General features: G+C 31.2%; 1 protein-coding gene across 3 annotated transcripts in view; it reads right to left on the bottom strand.

Annotated features, from left to right (window-relative positions):
* The window catches only part of LOC129803029 (heterogeneous nuclear ribonucleoprotein L), a 260,754-nt gene that overhangs the window by 107,406 nt on the left and 138,473 nt on the right, over positions 1–14,875 (bottom strand). For all 3 annotated transcript variants that reach the window (XM_055849343.1, XM_055849342.1, XM_055849341.1), the window contains exon 5: positions 3,550–3,610. In XM_055849343.1, the coding sequence (XP_055705318.1) occupies positions 3,550–3,610 (61 nt within the window). The remainder of the gene's footprint in view (positions 1–3,549; positions 3,611–14,875) is intronic.

Here is a 14,875-nt window from a genome sequence, read left to right on the forward strand (position 1 = left end):
GATGAAGATCGTCTGTGGAACCGATTCGATTGTGACTTCGGAATAACTCGTCGAACACTCTCAACTCCACCTAACGGAATTATAGCGATATCGTAACTTAAAATTAGCCGTCGTTATAGCACCCCACAAAATTACCACCCCAGCTGAACAGTGATTCTCCCTCCAACTACTCCAGGCTCAACAGTCCTACTACACTAATTCAATAAACAATATTTTTTCAGTTGAGCTAGATCTAAACGATTTTTCATTTACAAAATCTAAATGAAAATTTAGTACATTTCAAAAGTTAGTACATCTAATTTCAGCTTTCTACTTGAAAATTCTGAATATATAGCAAAGTACTTGTGTTTGGATCTTCATTATAGAAAAGCAGAGAATTATTAAAACTGTGTACTAAAACTGACTATATCAAAAATTGTCCATGTTCATAAACAAATGCTTTCAGTACATTATAATTTTATTAATTTTTGGGTCGATATCTCAGATAGGGGAAAGTACTCTCCCTTCGAACGTTCATGCCTTTGAATAATGTGAATTTCTTTTGGTTTTTCTAAAAGATTTCACATTTCTATCAAATAATAGTTAGCTTATTATGAATTACGAGTCTCTTCCAAAAATAGGGAGCCTAGTGATTCGTTTTTATGCTTTTTCATAAGAAAAATTGAAAATGGACCCAAAGCTTCATTTTAATGTTGAATTTTACATGTGTTTTATTCCTATTTAAAATGATTTTTGGAAAAAAGTGACTAGCGTGAATGATAAAGAGTTAATTAAGGTTCATTATCGTCATCATAGTTTTGTTTCGAGAAGGATACCATATTTATGGGCGGTGGATAACTTGCAAAACCACCCATACCTTGCCTTCGAATTTAAGAATTTCATGCCTTCGAATGCTTATCTAGTAACACTACCGCCATTTGGTTTTTTGGTTATTCCACAACCTCAAATTTTTGTATGTTTTGCTTTACATTGCGCTTACTTAAAAGTAGGATTATTCCATGTATCGTGAGGAAAATAGCAAATTTTGCAGCTTTACTTTCATTTCACCCCAATCGGAATGGTGATTGTGCGGTGTGTTGTTTTTCTGAGAGTCCGGAAATGATGGTCTGATGAAGATTTTTAAAAGTCTTGAAGTCGGTACATGGCTAGAGTTATTTCATTGCTCACCATGGTGATCTTGCAGGATCATAAAAAGGCAAGACATTTGATTGATATCATTTAGGAAACAATTTCCAATATTTTGTTTCTATTTCTTTCCGGAAACAAAATAACCTCAGTTTATTAACTTCAAAATGGCATAAAGTATCTCACTCTTTTTACAGTCGTATTTTAGGGTTGTCATATCGATAATATGGCTTTTCCAACAATTTATTCCTATTGGAAAAGCAGTATTTCAGAAAAATTGGAAAATATTCTTGTTGTTAGCGTTTTTCACTGCAGTGATAGTTTCAGTGAGTGGAGTGAATGTATTAGACCTCTGGCAAATCAATAATAGTTCGTTTAGTGTTTCGATAGAAATATTTTCCGAGAAAATTCTAGATTCAAAGGCATGTACCGTCACATTCGAAGGCAAAAATTGTACCATGCCTTGGACCAAATCGACGTAGTATTTTTATTTACCTCGTAGAAAGAAACTAATAGATTTTGAATGGTAAATGAGATAAGCATGGGGTCTCAATAAACTAGAGATTTTTTCGGTGTAATAAAAATTGGGATTCATTTTCGATTTTCCCAGAAAAAAATTCATCAAGTTTGAACTTCATATTTCTGGTCCAACCTAGAGTACTTTCCCCTATATATTCGCACTAATATTTAGGCCTTCCTTAGGGCTTAACTTTACTTATTTTTCATTTCAGAAGATCTCGTAAGCAAATCTGCAGTTTTAGTACACTATACTAAATTCAAGATTGAAGCCCGAGAAATAGATTAGTACTAATATTTTAGACCTTCACTTTCGATTAACAAGAAATTTAAAAATAAATCATTTCATTCCATAACTACCTTCAAACCTCTCATAAATATTTAAAAAGTAACCCCCTTCAGGAAAACTTCCACCACCCCCTGCGTCAATGTTAAGTATTATTGATGTCTGAGAATTTTTGTGAGTTTTTTATTGCTTTTATAGAGTTTTGTATATATTAGAAAAAAAGTTTATATCAAAATAAATTGTTTTTTTGAAAACAAATAAAAAACAAAAAGAGTTTCTCAATGTGAAAATCTTGATAGATTTCCTTCACCAAAAAAATCTCCAACACATGGAGTTTGATATTTTTTTTATAATATATATTTCTAAGAAATTTGTCTGATTTGCATGCAATGAAAAGAGATAATTTGTTGTTTGTCTGTGTGCTGCAGGTATAGAAGTTGGCGTTTCGTATCGTTTGCGATGTATTTATTTTAAGATAATTTTTTTTTTAAATATATTTAAAATTTATATCTTCAAGGAATAACTTAAGAAACTATTGAAAATTAATAAAAAAAATGAATAGGAAATTAAAATCTATGAAATAAATTTGTGTTTTTTTTTCTCTTATTGACCAAAATTTTCTTTATCTATCTCTCTTTAGCTTGATTGCTTTCTTTTTCTTTTGCTTTGAGATGGATAAAGAAAAGATGTTCAAAAAAACACACACAATAAATTAAAAGGAAAAAAAATAAAGATAAGTTTATATATACTCCAAATGATCCTCTCGTTGGGCAATGTGTAAAAATAAACACAAATTTAATTGGAATTTTATTTGTTATTAAGTGAAAGAGAAAAAAAAACAAAACGACTTTGTGAGTAAACAAGTAAACAAAATTATATCGACGAAAACAGAGATATTTAAATGAATTATTGGTAACATACATTAACTTTTGTTTTATAAACGTATTTTCAAAACAGCGTATGAGATAGAGAGAGATATCAGAAGATTTTCGCTTATTCTTATTGAAATATTATGTCCAACGCACAATAATTTTTGTTTGTAAACATGTTTTTAAAATTTCCCATGAGAATGAGCGAGATGGCTACATCTAGATCTCACTCACTCTCATTGAAATGTCAAAAACATGTTTACTAAATAAAAGTTATGACCAACGCATAATAGCTTTTATTTTTAAACATGTTTTCAAAATTTCCAGTGAGAGAGAGCGAGATGACTAGATCTCGGTTTCACTCACTCCCATTGAAATGTCAAAAACATATTTACAAAAGAAAAGTTATTGTGCGTCGGGCATTACAACCTTACTTGCAAAACAAAATTACTCTGTAAATACTTTTATCAAAAATCAGTGAGAGGAAGTGAAATCTACCTCTTGTTATCTCATTCAATCACATACACAATTTCAAAGCCATGTTTACAAAACAAAAGTTAATGTGCGTACTCCTTTGTTCAATTTATTTTTATTTTTAAGGCTTCTTTAAAAATTTTAGCAAACAACTTAGAAATACAAGAAAAAATAGACAATAAAAAATATATTTTTTGCCTCTTAATTATTTTTTTCCTTTCAATTTATCGTATTCTTAAATTCTTATTACATACTATACTATTGTGTACTCGTACTTACCAGTTAATGTGAAATCCCAGCTTGTATCGCTGTCATTTTTATACACATTCAACTTCTCAGGCTGTAAATAGAAAGAATAAAACAAGAAAAAGATTAGGCATGTTATTGAGTTTTTGGATAGATTTCATTTATTGATCTAACACTGCAGAACATTTTCCAAAATGGAAAATATTCACACACAGTCATACGTGAAAAGATAGACAAAAGCATTTCTCCCCTTTTTCCCAATTCTTCTTCCACTGAGTTGTGACATAAAATACGTCGCAGAAAGTATAATCCTCAAGTGATAGTACCATCTTTCAATCCCAATCTGGTACATTAGCAACTCTGTACGTCATCATTTAGTGTTTTCATGCTGAAAACACGCACGCAATTGAGCAATGTAATCGTCTCACTTTATTTCAAGTGTCCTCCCCTTCCAAAACATCCCCAAAAAGCCAACAACCCTCTATATTCCATGAATTATAACATGTATGGCCCAGAGAAACGAGAAAAGGGGGTAAACTCACATTCCACTTTATCTAAACTGAAACCAAAATTCAAATGAAAATTCACTATCGCACATCACTTTACATAGAAAACTCAATGGAAAGTCATCACATTGAAAAGGAAACTACTCAATAAAATCGATCCAAGTGAAAGAGATCGATATAACAAAGCTCAAAATTTTATATGACAACATTCGGATAACTCATCAATGCATAATTAATTAATACCATTTTATCAAATATTGACATAAGCCTGCACTGCACAACGTCCAATCTAATGACCGAAAATTGCGTTTTAATTATTGCACAGAGATTTTCTTCTAAAACAGAGACTATCTGCAATTATTCTATAAGTGGATTTTCGAATAATTTCAAGAAAAGCTGATTTGATTCTGTGTTGAAATATAGACGTTGAAACATAAACGTTTAGGGGAATGTTGGCATGATTCGCACAGAGTGAACCTTCAAACAACGCAAATTTTCTCTTTGTTTGCAAAGAACTAGTTCGTCAAATCTTAGCTATAAGATAGCTCATTATTAAGCTCATGAAACGAGATGAGAAATGGCAGATCAGCTCTTTGCAAACAAAGAGAGAATTTGCATCGTTTGAAGGTTTACTCTGTGCGAACCATGCCTACATTCCCCTATTGTCGAAGAATTTGAAAAAAAGAGTAACAAAGCGTCCTATGCTTTACGAAATGCTCGAATTTGTAACTTAGATGCTATATCTCGAAAGGACTTTCACATAATTTACCGTTTACCGGTTCCTATATCTTACTAACGAGCACGGATAAACAGGGTAAAATTTGGTTAAGAAATGCACTCTCTAGAACATTTTTAACATTCGACATTGAATAACCGTTATTAGGAATGATGCAACGACGCGATAATTTTAAGTAGGGTGAAGTCATCATTTATGAACGTTATACACTTATGGACAGTGTGCAAAAATCATAAGTTCTTACAAAATTAAGACAAAATTAATCATAAGTTCTTACAAATTTTGAAAAATCGCAAAATTGTTAATCACAATATAAACTGATAGTTTTATGATTTTTCGAAATCTGTTTTAGGTAATAGCCTAAGATTTTTGCACGTTGTTCATAAGTGATGACACTACCCTACGTGAATTCGTATACAAAGATCGCATAACATTCCGGGATGGGAAAAAAAATGCAACAAAATGGACTTCAACATCTGTTTGGCTACTGTTCTCACGTCAAGAAAGAACTATGAGTTAACTACCTATCCTAACTAAAGTAACTAACCTTTCTCAAAATCCCAAACCTTGAATTATTCAAAATCATAAAGTGTGCTTTTAATATAGTAAAAGATCATCCGTAATGTGTTAACCGTTAAATCGGTTAAAACCATTAAAATATCTTCAGTTTAATACATACTTCGATAATCTATATTTCGCAGTCCTTAATATATTCTTTAATTTAAAATAACATTGTGACAATATATAAAGGGTTGATTGCTTGATTTTGTTTCTTTACTTTAAAGATTATGTATATATCATTATTTGAGACAGTAATGAGTAGAAATACTGTACCGTAAGAGCGGGTGACTTTGTATCAAATCACCCGCACTTAGGGTAAGTGTGCCAAATTTCGGCATAGTTGCATGCAAACGCCAAAGTCTCATGTTTGAAATATAATATATTTAATAGAAATTGGTTTTTTATTCCTTCTACTTAAGGAGTGTTGCTTAGATCCTTGTAGACAGTTTATCGCCTTTATTTACTTTAAAATCATTCTTAACACGTTTTAAAATGAATAAAAATGTAGACATAGCTTTGGTGCCCTATTTCGGCCACCTTCATTCTCATAGTTCCTTGCCCTTCGAGAATTCTTCGAATGTCTTTTTCACGTCATATCGTTTGTCGAAGCTACATTTTTTGTTATTCTTTTGCTTTGTATAATCCCTGGAGTATGTAAAAACTAAAAATTCATGAAAATTCGAGGAACAAAAAAGGTGGCCGGAATTGCAAGCTGGCCGGAATGTGGCACACTTACCCTACGTTAAATTTTTTTTTTAAAAATGAAGGACGGTGGGGTAGCTAACGGTAGAGAATTTTTCACAATACTACTTCTTCCAATTTTTTTCTATATTTTTGCTTTATTTTGGCTCAGGAAATACAACTTAGAAATATCGATAATATTAAAATCATATTATATATTTTAAAGTCACACCACACATACATTAACTGCCCCACCTTCTCCTAAGAAAGAAAAACTTTGTTTAAGGTGTTTCATCACCCCTAATGAGACATTTTACATTTATAGCTACTAAGATAAATTTTATTCTATCCAAGTGAATTGCACATATATATGTTTAATGTTTATTGCTCAACACCCAGCAATTTATTATCGTCACAACTGGACAATCTTATTTCAGTAAGATTTTTCACTTAGAATTGTCGCAACACAAGAAAAGGAGTGATGACAGAAGGAAAAACCACATACAATTTGAGATTAGATTTAGTAAGAAATTCTAGAAAAGACGTAGAAATAGTGCAACCAATGCTTCTTCTACCTATTTTCTACATAAGACCTCTATAGCGTATTTTCACAGGAAATCACATATTTCAATAAAAAACTAACACTATTTTTTTAACTTTGTTACGGATAAACTTATCCATTATCATTGAGTGAATGCTTTGCGATAAATTAATCTAAATTCTAAATGCTAAATAAATGTGATATTTTCATTGTTTTCGAAATTTCACTTTACGCCTCTAGCTGTGAAAGATCTTCGAAATTGATAAACACAATAAATTTTTCAGAAATCTTGTAATTTTCATTTCGAAATTCGATTTTTTTTGTTATATCCACTTGTATCAGTTGCAGAATTTCATAGAATACCGAAAGAATAAGAGAGAGAAAAGGTATTGAAAAGAAAATGAATCCATTGAGAGATTTTTCATCGACTTTTCTCCCTATTCTCAAATTGTATATTATATCGAACAACTTCTGGGAGGATCAGTCAATTGAATGAACCAAGGATGAACATGCAAGCACTAAAAAAAATAAGATAGTAGAAAATTGCCCCAAGTAAAAATCAAATAAATTACTATAATTTGGAATCCCTTGCACTGAAGACGTATATATCAAGGCTGAAACACAATTTCTCACTTTCTTTCACCCTCATTCTCCCCCTGGACGATGGTATATAAATTTTCCCAGTGAAATTCATCGCCAAAAAAAAATCACCCAATTGCCGTGTATTCTTTTCAGCCTCACACCCTCCTTGTCCAGGTGAATTATATTGCAAATACAAATTACATTTCCGTTTCTGCAACACCTCCGAAAAAAAAACTAAATAAATTTACTCATAACCAAAATTGATAAGACAGTAAATTTGCACGTGAGAAGGTAGCCAAACTTTTAAAGTAATCCCCCTTAGCACCTTTTGCAAAAGGTAAGGAATCAGCATGAGGAAATTTATTCGCTTGCATGTAGGGTAGATGATGGAAAACTTTCTCAGGCACTATTATATCAAAAGAAGTAGCACATAAATACCATGTCACCATAATTCAGCACTGTAAAATTTACCATCCCATTTCCAAGTGCAACAAGCACAAAGCACGCAACTTTTGTCATATCACACTGTGAGCTTTTATCCATCCTTTTAAACAAGAGCGACCTAGAGCACCTTTCATGGTACAATTTTCCCACTCACATATACTATTTTCCAACATTTTTCTGTGTCAGGCAATATTTTATCGTCAAATTTAATTGCATTTTCATCATCAGTTGAAAGAAAAATGAGAAAATTAATTAGGAAAAGCTCGTTTGTGGTTCCCAATCCTTTTTTATTTACTATCACTCTGTCGCAATTGACACGGTAATTCACCTCAAAAAATAATAAAATGAAATACTGACAGAACAACTAATTAATTTTGAGATTTTCATGTTTTTCGTACAAACATTGACGCTTTTTTGTATTTATACGATAAAAACGCTTAAAAACACATTTTAGTTTTTACAACGAAAGCATAGTATGATAAAATATTTATAAACACGTTAAATAAATCATTTGTGGAAGCAAATTTTTATAATAAAACAAAGGATTGATCGAACTTAGAAATACTAAAAACAAATTCAAAAAATATTCCCTGATAATTAGAAGCAGTAAAACTCTCTTCTAATGAAGTACATATTTGAATAGAGTTTTAATTTCAAGTATTACCAACTCTAATAAAACTCTATTGCACAATTAATATAAATTGTAGTAAAATGCAAATTATTACTTTTAAAAATATAAGGTTATAAAACTTCGTTACTCGAGACCAAGAAAAAATTTTCCAACCGACAGATGCCATTCACATTCCTCCTGAAACTCGATGATGTACTAAACCCTCCTTAATTAAAAGTGCATCTTAACAGCGTTGTAAATCAAGTAAAGTCGATTTTATTTCGATTTACGAAGCTTTATCATTGGCTTCTTAGAAAAAAGCTTTATTTTCCCTTGCCGTACTCAGAAAAAAACGTTTTGTTAAAAGTTTATCAAAAGGAGATGACCTATGAGAAATGACAAAAGGTTGCTAAATCGGCTAAATCACTGCGCTAACAAGATGTTTCGCCAAAGGAGATTAATTTTAACAAACAAGTTTGTCATTTCCAAGTTTGACAAACATTTCGACAACATTTCGACGGTTGTACCGACTGCTATTGTTTCTGCATTTCTTTTGTGTCAGCATTCCACGCAAGAGGCGACGACGTCCGTATCGTATAGCTTGCATCAAATGCGGATACGACAACGATTGATGCAACCGACGATTTTCCAAATATTTTCACCGTGATATTACGTATAGGATTAATATTAAGATTTATACTTTTCACACTGCGAGAATGGCGAAAAAGCTAGCAAGTGTTTTATCTTGCCCAGGGGCCTCTCGACATTTCATTTTTCCATACGTTTTTGCATAGACGCACTGAAGACTATTGGCAAGTTTTTTCCTAAAGAGAATTGACTTATCAGTTTAATATATTTCGAAATCGTGCATTAAAATCTATATAAAAATACATATTTCATAATGCTCGCCGAAATAATACAAGAACTACGGGGAAATTCGTTAAAGTCGCGGTGTGATGGCTGCAAAATTTTTACAAAGAAAAGTGAAAAATATCTTCACTTTCTATTAGGCTTGATGGGCCCCTGATCTTTTCTCTTTCTCTCATTTCCCCATTGCGTACAAAGTTGGTAGTCATGAAATCTCTCGATAATTGACCGAATCACAGTTGGTACGCCTGGAATATTTGCTTCAATTGCCTGTAATACGATTCAGAAAGCAATTAATACGAACAGTAATATCTTACTCATCGTATTACTACACTAGAGTGTACTCTTTCTAACACACGTGATATTCCATTTGAAATTTTGCATACTATATACTTCTCTTTCCGACTTTTCTTAATATTAATATTAATCTTATATGTGACACCACGGTCACGGTTGCGAATTTTTGGGTAGAAACTTAAAAACTTCAGATAATTTCAATTTCTGGACTGTTCTGTGAGATCCTGGACTTACTTCTAATAAGCTTGGAGGATTATTTACTGTCAAAAGTCGGAATATCTTCTCAGATAATTCTGAGACTATATCTTACAAAAGTTGAAAATTAAAATTTTCTTTGAAATTATGTATAAATACGAAATAACGGATATATTTTAATAAATAAATATGTGAATTATAATTATAAATAACAGGTTTATCTTGAAAAATAAAATACATTTAATTTATTAAAGTTTAGTACTGTCATGTACTAAAATTTTATTCCATGTTTACTAATTTAGAACAAAAGTAAATCCAATTGGATTTAAATTTTGTGTGAATTCACGTTAAACTTCAAGCAAGACACATCTCCAAACTAATGAGCTTAAAACAGGGAACCCTAAAAATGCTGTTTCTTAATTTATGCATCAAAAGTTAAATGTAATAAATTTGTGGGATGACTGAATTATTTCTGAAAATAAAGTTTGGTTTCATCTAAAAGTTCAAAGTTTACAGAAAAGCTCTATCAAATACAATAAATATAAAATGTTTAAGTAATTAAACAGTTTCCTGAGTCTTTCCTGCAACAAGGGTGGATCAGTAAATTTTAATATGAACCCCATCATATAAACAAATTAATCTCTTTCTTAATTCTGCGCTTCGCACCATATTAGTGTTAAAGTTTTTGCGTTAAAAACCGGATGCACTCAAAGATTAAATTCACTTTCTTCCCCATCATTGTCTCATGTTGTGAATTTCTTGAGAAAATATCACAACAAATTCACCACAGAGTTGCATGTTGTACAATGCAATGGGAAGAGTAAAAATTCTCAGACATTTAGGGTACAAAGTTCTTCAAAGAACTTGTTTTATGCAATAGAGAATGAGCTATTAGGAAAATGAGAAACAGATGTTGAAGGAAAATTTGTTAAATACATTATTGCTGCAACTTTTAATTTTCCACCAAGAATTTTTACCCGTTGTGCGCTTTTTAAACTCTTGTGAGACTATTTGTCATAAGTCTGCCTGTGTCACAATGTTCAGAGTACAATTTATTAACTAAATTGTAAAAAACGTCAGTAAGATTGCATTTTAAAGCTGAAGAAGCAAATTATTGCAATTTTGTTCACAACAAAAGAGCACTTTCTTTGAATTTTTACCACTCAAATTCAATTTTGTGGTGTTGATGCAAATTTTGAATAACGTTGTTAATTTCACTAATGAATGTGGTTCCACATATACAGAATAATTAAACGTTATTAACAAAGTACTCTTCTCTGTAGAAAATTTTGAGAAGAGAATATGAAGAAAATTAGAGAAATATATAGCAAGAAATTAAGGAAGGAAAGTTTTATCTACCGCTGTGGAACTCTCACCTAGTTCAAAATTGATTATTTGAGAAAAGGATTCAAGAACTTCTTTCAAGTATGCAATTTCCTCCTGAACAGTCCCCATCACTCCTGAAGAGCTTTCACTAAATCCCCCCAATTCCACACTCTGCATAGAGCTTCATGAGCTTTCACATATGCATAATTGCTTTCAATGATCTCAATGGAAAACTTTAACTTAAAAGAATTTAGAGTACGCTCTCAAACATTCATAAAATCCAATCAGTTTTTTAATCACAGCCTCTTAATTGTACCCATTCTCGATTTAATTCGCATAATCAATTGATTGCTTTTTCATTTATAATTTCATTCTACGACTACAATAAAAAATATAAATATTAAACCAAAATGAATGAGTTTCAATATCAAAACAAAATATTGCTATATATTGTTATTTTTATAATTATAAATCGTATCCATAGGATTAATTTGATTGTTTTTTTTTTTTGTCAAATTATACTGAAATGCAAAACCAATCGAATAACTTTTCCTGATTTGGTACGAAATTTAAATTAAATAATGTTCGATAAAATTTTTCATTTTGTCAGTAAATGACATAAAAAACTGATGAAAAATCACTTCAAATAGAACCTTAGATATCAAAATGGTTACTGACACTGACTTTCTCCTTCACACAATTTTCTTGCATTAAAATTTTTATGATACAAATTTTGAAATTAATTTTTTTATGCCTTCGACACACCTTTTAGGTCGGTATAAAGTCATAAAATCAAAATTCGCGTTCCTTTCTCTTTCAAAAGATTTGTATAAGTCTATCTCACTCTTTCAATCTGAAATTCGACTGAGCTAAATTTAATTTAATATGATGTTCAAAAGAAGAAGAAGAGTATGAAAGAGTAGGACAGACGCATGCAAAACTTTAAATAAGAAAAGAATGTAAATTTTGACTTTATGAAATTTTCCTGATCTAAAAGGTGTGCCGGAGCCATTATGGCTTTCGCACAACTTTACAGGAAAATTTCATGAAATCGAAATTCACATCACTTCCTTTCTCAAATTCTTTGCCATATGTCTATACCACTCTTACTCTTCTTTTTCATTTGAACATCACATCAAATTAAGTTAGTTCAATTCAATTTGAATGCCAAGAACTAAAACAGGCATATGTAAAACGTACAGGATAGAAAGGGATGTGTATTTCGATTTTCATGAAATTTTCCTGTACAGGTGTCAAAAATCCACCCATAAAAAAATAAATCCAAATTCTAAATAATAAAGTTTTAATGCACGAAAATTTTGCGATATTGTTGGCAAAGAAAGAACTAGAAAGTTATGGCTCTGGCAAATCTTTTAGATCAGGAAAATTTCATGAAATTGAAAATGGAATTCCTTTTATTCTCACACGTTTTGCATATATCTATCTCATTCTTACGCACTCTTCTTCTTCTTTTAAACATCACAATAAATTCAATTTAAGTCAATCGGATTTGGAGTGGGAAAGAATAAGATATACAAATATAAGAGGAATATACAAAAAATCTAAGAGGAAATAAATCTATCTAAATCTATCTATCTAAATGCGAAATGTAAGAGAAAGAAAGGGATGTGAATTTTGATTTAATGAAATTTGCCTGATCTAAAAGGTGTGCTGGAGCCATTAAAAACAATTTTGACATCTGAAGTGCCATTTCAAGTACTTTTTCATCAATTTTATTGTTATTTACTTACAAAATGGAAAATTTTATTTATTATTCTTTTGAATATTTGAATCCAGGACCGCTGCAACGTAAAATCAGTATTTTTTATTCCTTTAATATCAAATTTGGTATGGTGGTATTTTAATTATACTGATTAATCCCATTAGAGACCTTCTTCTATATCCGTTTCCAAACGGTATGAGATATTGATTTCCGGTCGGCGATGACCCCCCCCCCCCAATGAAATAACTTACTCAAATTATTGGTTTCAGTCAGAACCAGTACCAGGAAAAATTCCGGCGTCCACTCGGATTTGAGGACCTTTCGCTTATGCGACTGCTCTAGGTCCTCAGTTCAAATCAGAGTGGAGGCAGGAATTTTTCTTAAATTGTTCCAGTCACTCGTCCTGGCTGAAACTAATAACAAAATGTTCTTAGGCTTACACACCAAGATAGGAATATGTTCAAAACACTTCAATACCCAAATTACTTCCTCCCCTACCATTTCTTACAAACACTGAGAGAAATCCGAAAAAGTTAAAATAGCATTGCGGAAATGTTAGTTTTACCCTGCAGTATTGATCCGAAATCGGTGTAAATATTACCCTTTTTAGGTGTATTATGGGTTAAAGTTACCCTTTTTCATGTTGATTTTACCCTCAAAAGGTGTAAAATTAACATTAAAAAATGTTGATATATTTTTACACCTAAAAAGTGTTAAAGTTATGAGGAAAAAGGTTAATCTCACCCCCGTTTTTTTCTCAGTGAATACATGTTTTTTATGACCTATCTAAAAATTTGATCTGGCGATTTCGTTCATTTCTGGATATGTTTTGGAAGTAGTTCCACTGAACATTACGACGAGACCTTTCATCGAAAAAATCGCTATATACGACGAAAGTTCAACCACCCTGAAAGACCTACTTTTCAAGAGAATTAGTCAAATTTTAATTTACTTAAAAGGTCTTAACCCTTTAACGACGAGAAAATCATCAATAAAAATGAAACCAAATGAACAAAACCAGTAAAAGGTCTTACATCTGGCCTTAGAAAATCCAACAGAATCTGATTCGGTGCATTTTTTGTCTCTATGAACGATAGGGACAAAATAGCCTAAAAATTTAAGTAATTTTCCTGACAATACTAATGAATGATAATTTTCACTCTAATAAAAAATATTATCTTTGAGTATTATAATTTCTTTTCCCAAAATAGTTTTGTTTAAAAAAAATGGAAGTATAAAAAATATTTAAAATTTATATTTATTATGAGAATTTAAAAATTCGTCATTTTTGAGCTTAAAATTTATTATATAGCAAATTGATGGAGACTTCCAAAAAATATTCTAGACTGATTCAACCTTCTACTTTACAATTATGTACATACATAAGAAAAAAATAACTTTAGGTAGTCAGGAAAAATTATTTTCTTTATGTGACACCGGTGTTCCAATCGTCTTTAAAGGGTGAAACTTCCAAATCGGAATGCATTGGTCACAATCGGTAATGAATCTGTAAAGTATCGGTTTTGAAAATACCGTTTTCCGTATTTTTTGGCCTGTTGACCCGTTTAAAAGACAAACGGTAAGAGATATTGACCTCCAGTATTTCAAGAACCCTCCTAAAATGACGTTTTCTTGCGACAGATCTCACTTTTCTCCCTCCCCTTGAAATACGTCAAAATGAGGTTATTCAAGCTTTTATATTTATTTCAACTCAACTAAAATCACGCAAATTCCCCTCTGAGAGCTTTCAACAGTCATCTTTTCATATTAACTAAAATTTACACTTATTAGATCGTAACACGAGTTTCTGATTTTATCAAAAAATAAAGATTTTTTTTTTGTAATTTTCCATTATTTGAACTTCCTTCAACATTTCCTTTAACATCATGACAAAAATTTCCCCCAAACAAACTGTATGTGCGTGTTTTCCTGCCAGAAATTCATCGATAAGGAAAATTGTAGGTTTATTATCTTAAATTCCCACATAATTTATCAAATGGAAAAAAAATCCTTTCAATTGATTCTTCAATTGTGGTGTTAAATTGAGGTTTTCCTTTTTTCTGGAAAACGACACTAGAGAAGTGAAGAAGAAAATCTAATGGTTAAAAATCCATCTTAATGATGCTTATCTCATAAAAATATTGATACAATTTACTCGTAGAAAAAAAAACCTTATATATTTTCAAGGTAAATTCAAGCATGGAAAAAACGGAAGAGCTTTAACTATCAGGGGAAAAATAAATTGCGAACATTGGATACAAATTGTGTTAAGAGACTTTTCTCTGTGGGA

Source organism: Phlebotomus papatasi, chromosome 2 (assembly GCF_024763615.1).
Source record: "Phlebotomus papatasi isolate M1 chromosome 2, Ppap_2.1, whole genome shotgun sequence".
NCBI lineage: Eukaryota > Metazoa > Arthropoda > Insecta > Diptera > Psychodidae > Phlebotomus > Phlebotomus papatasi.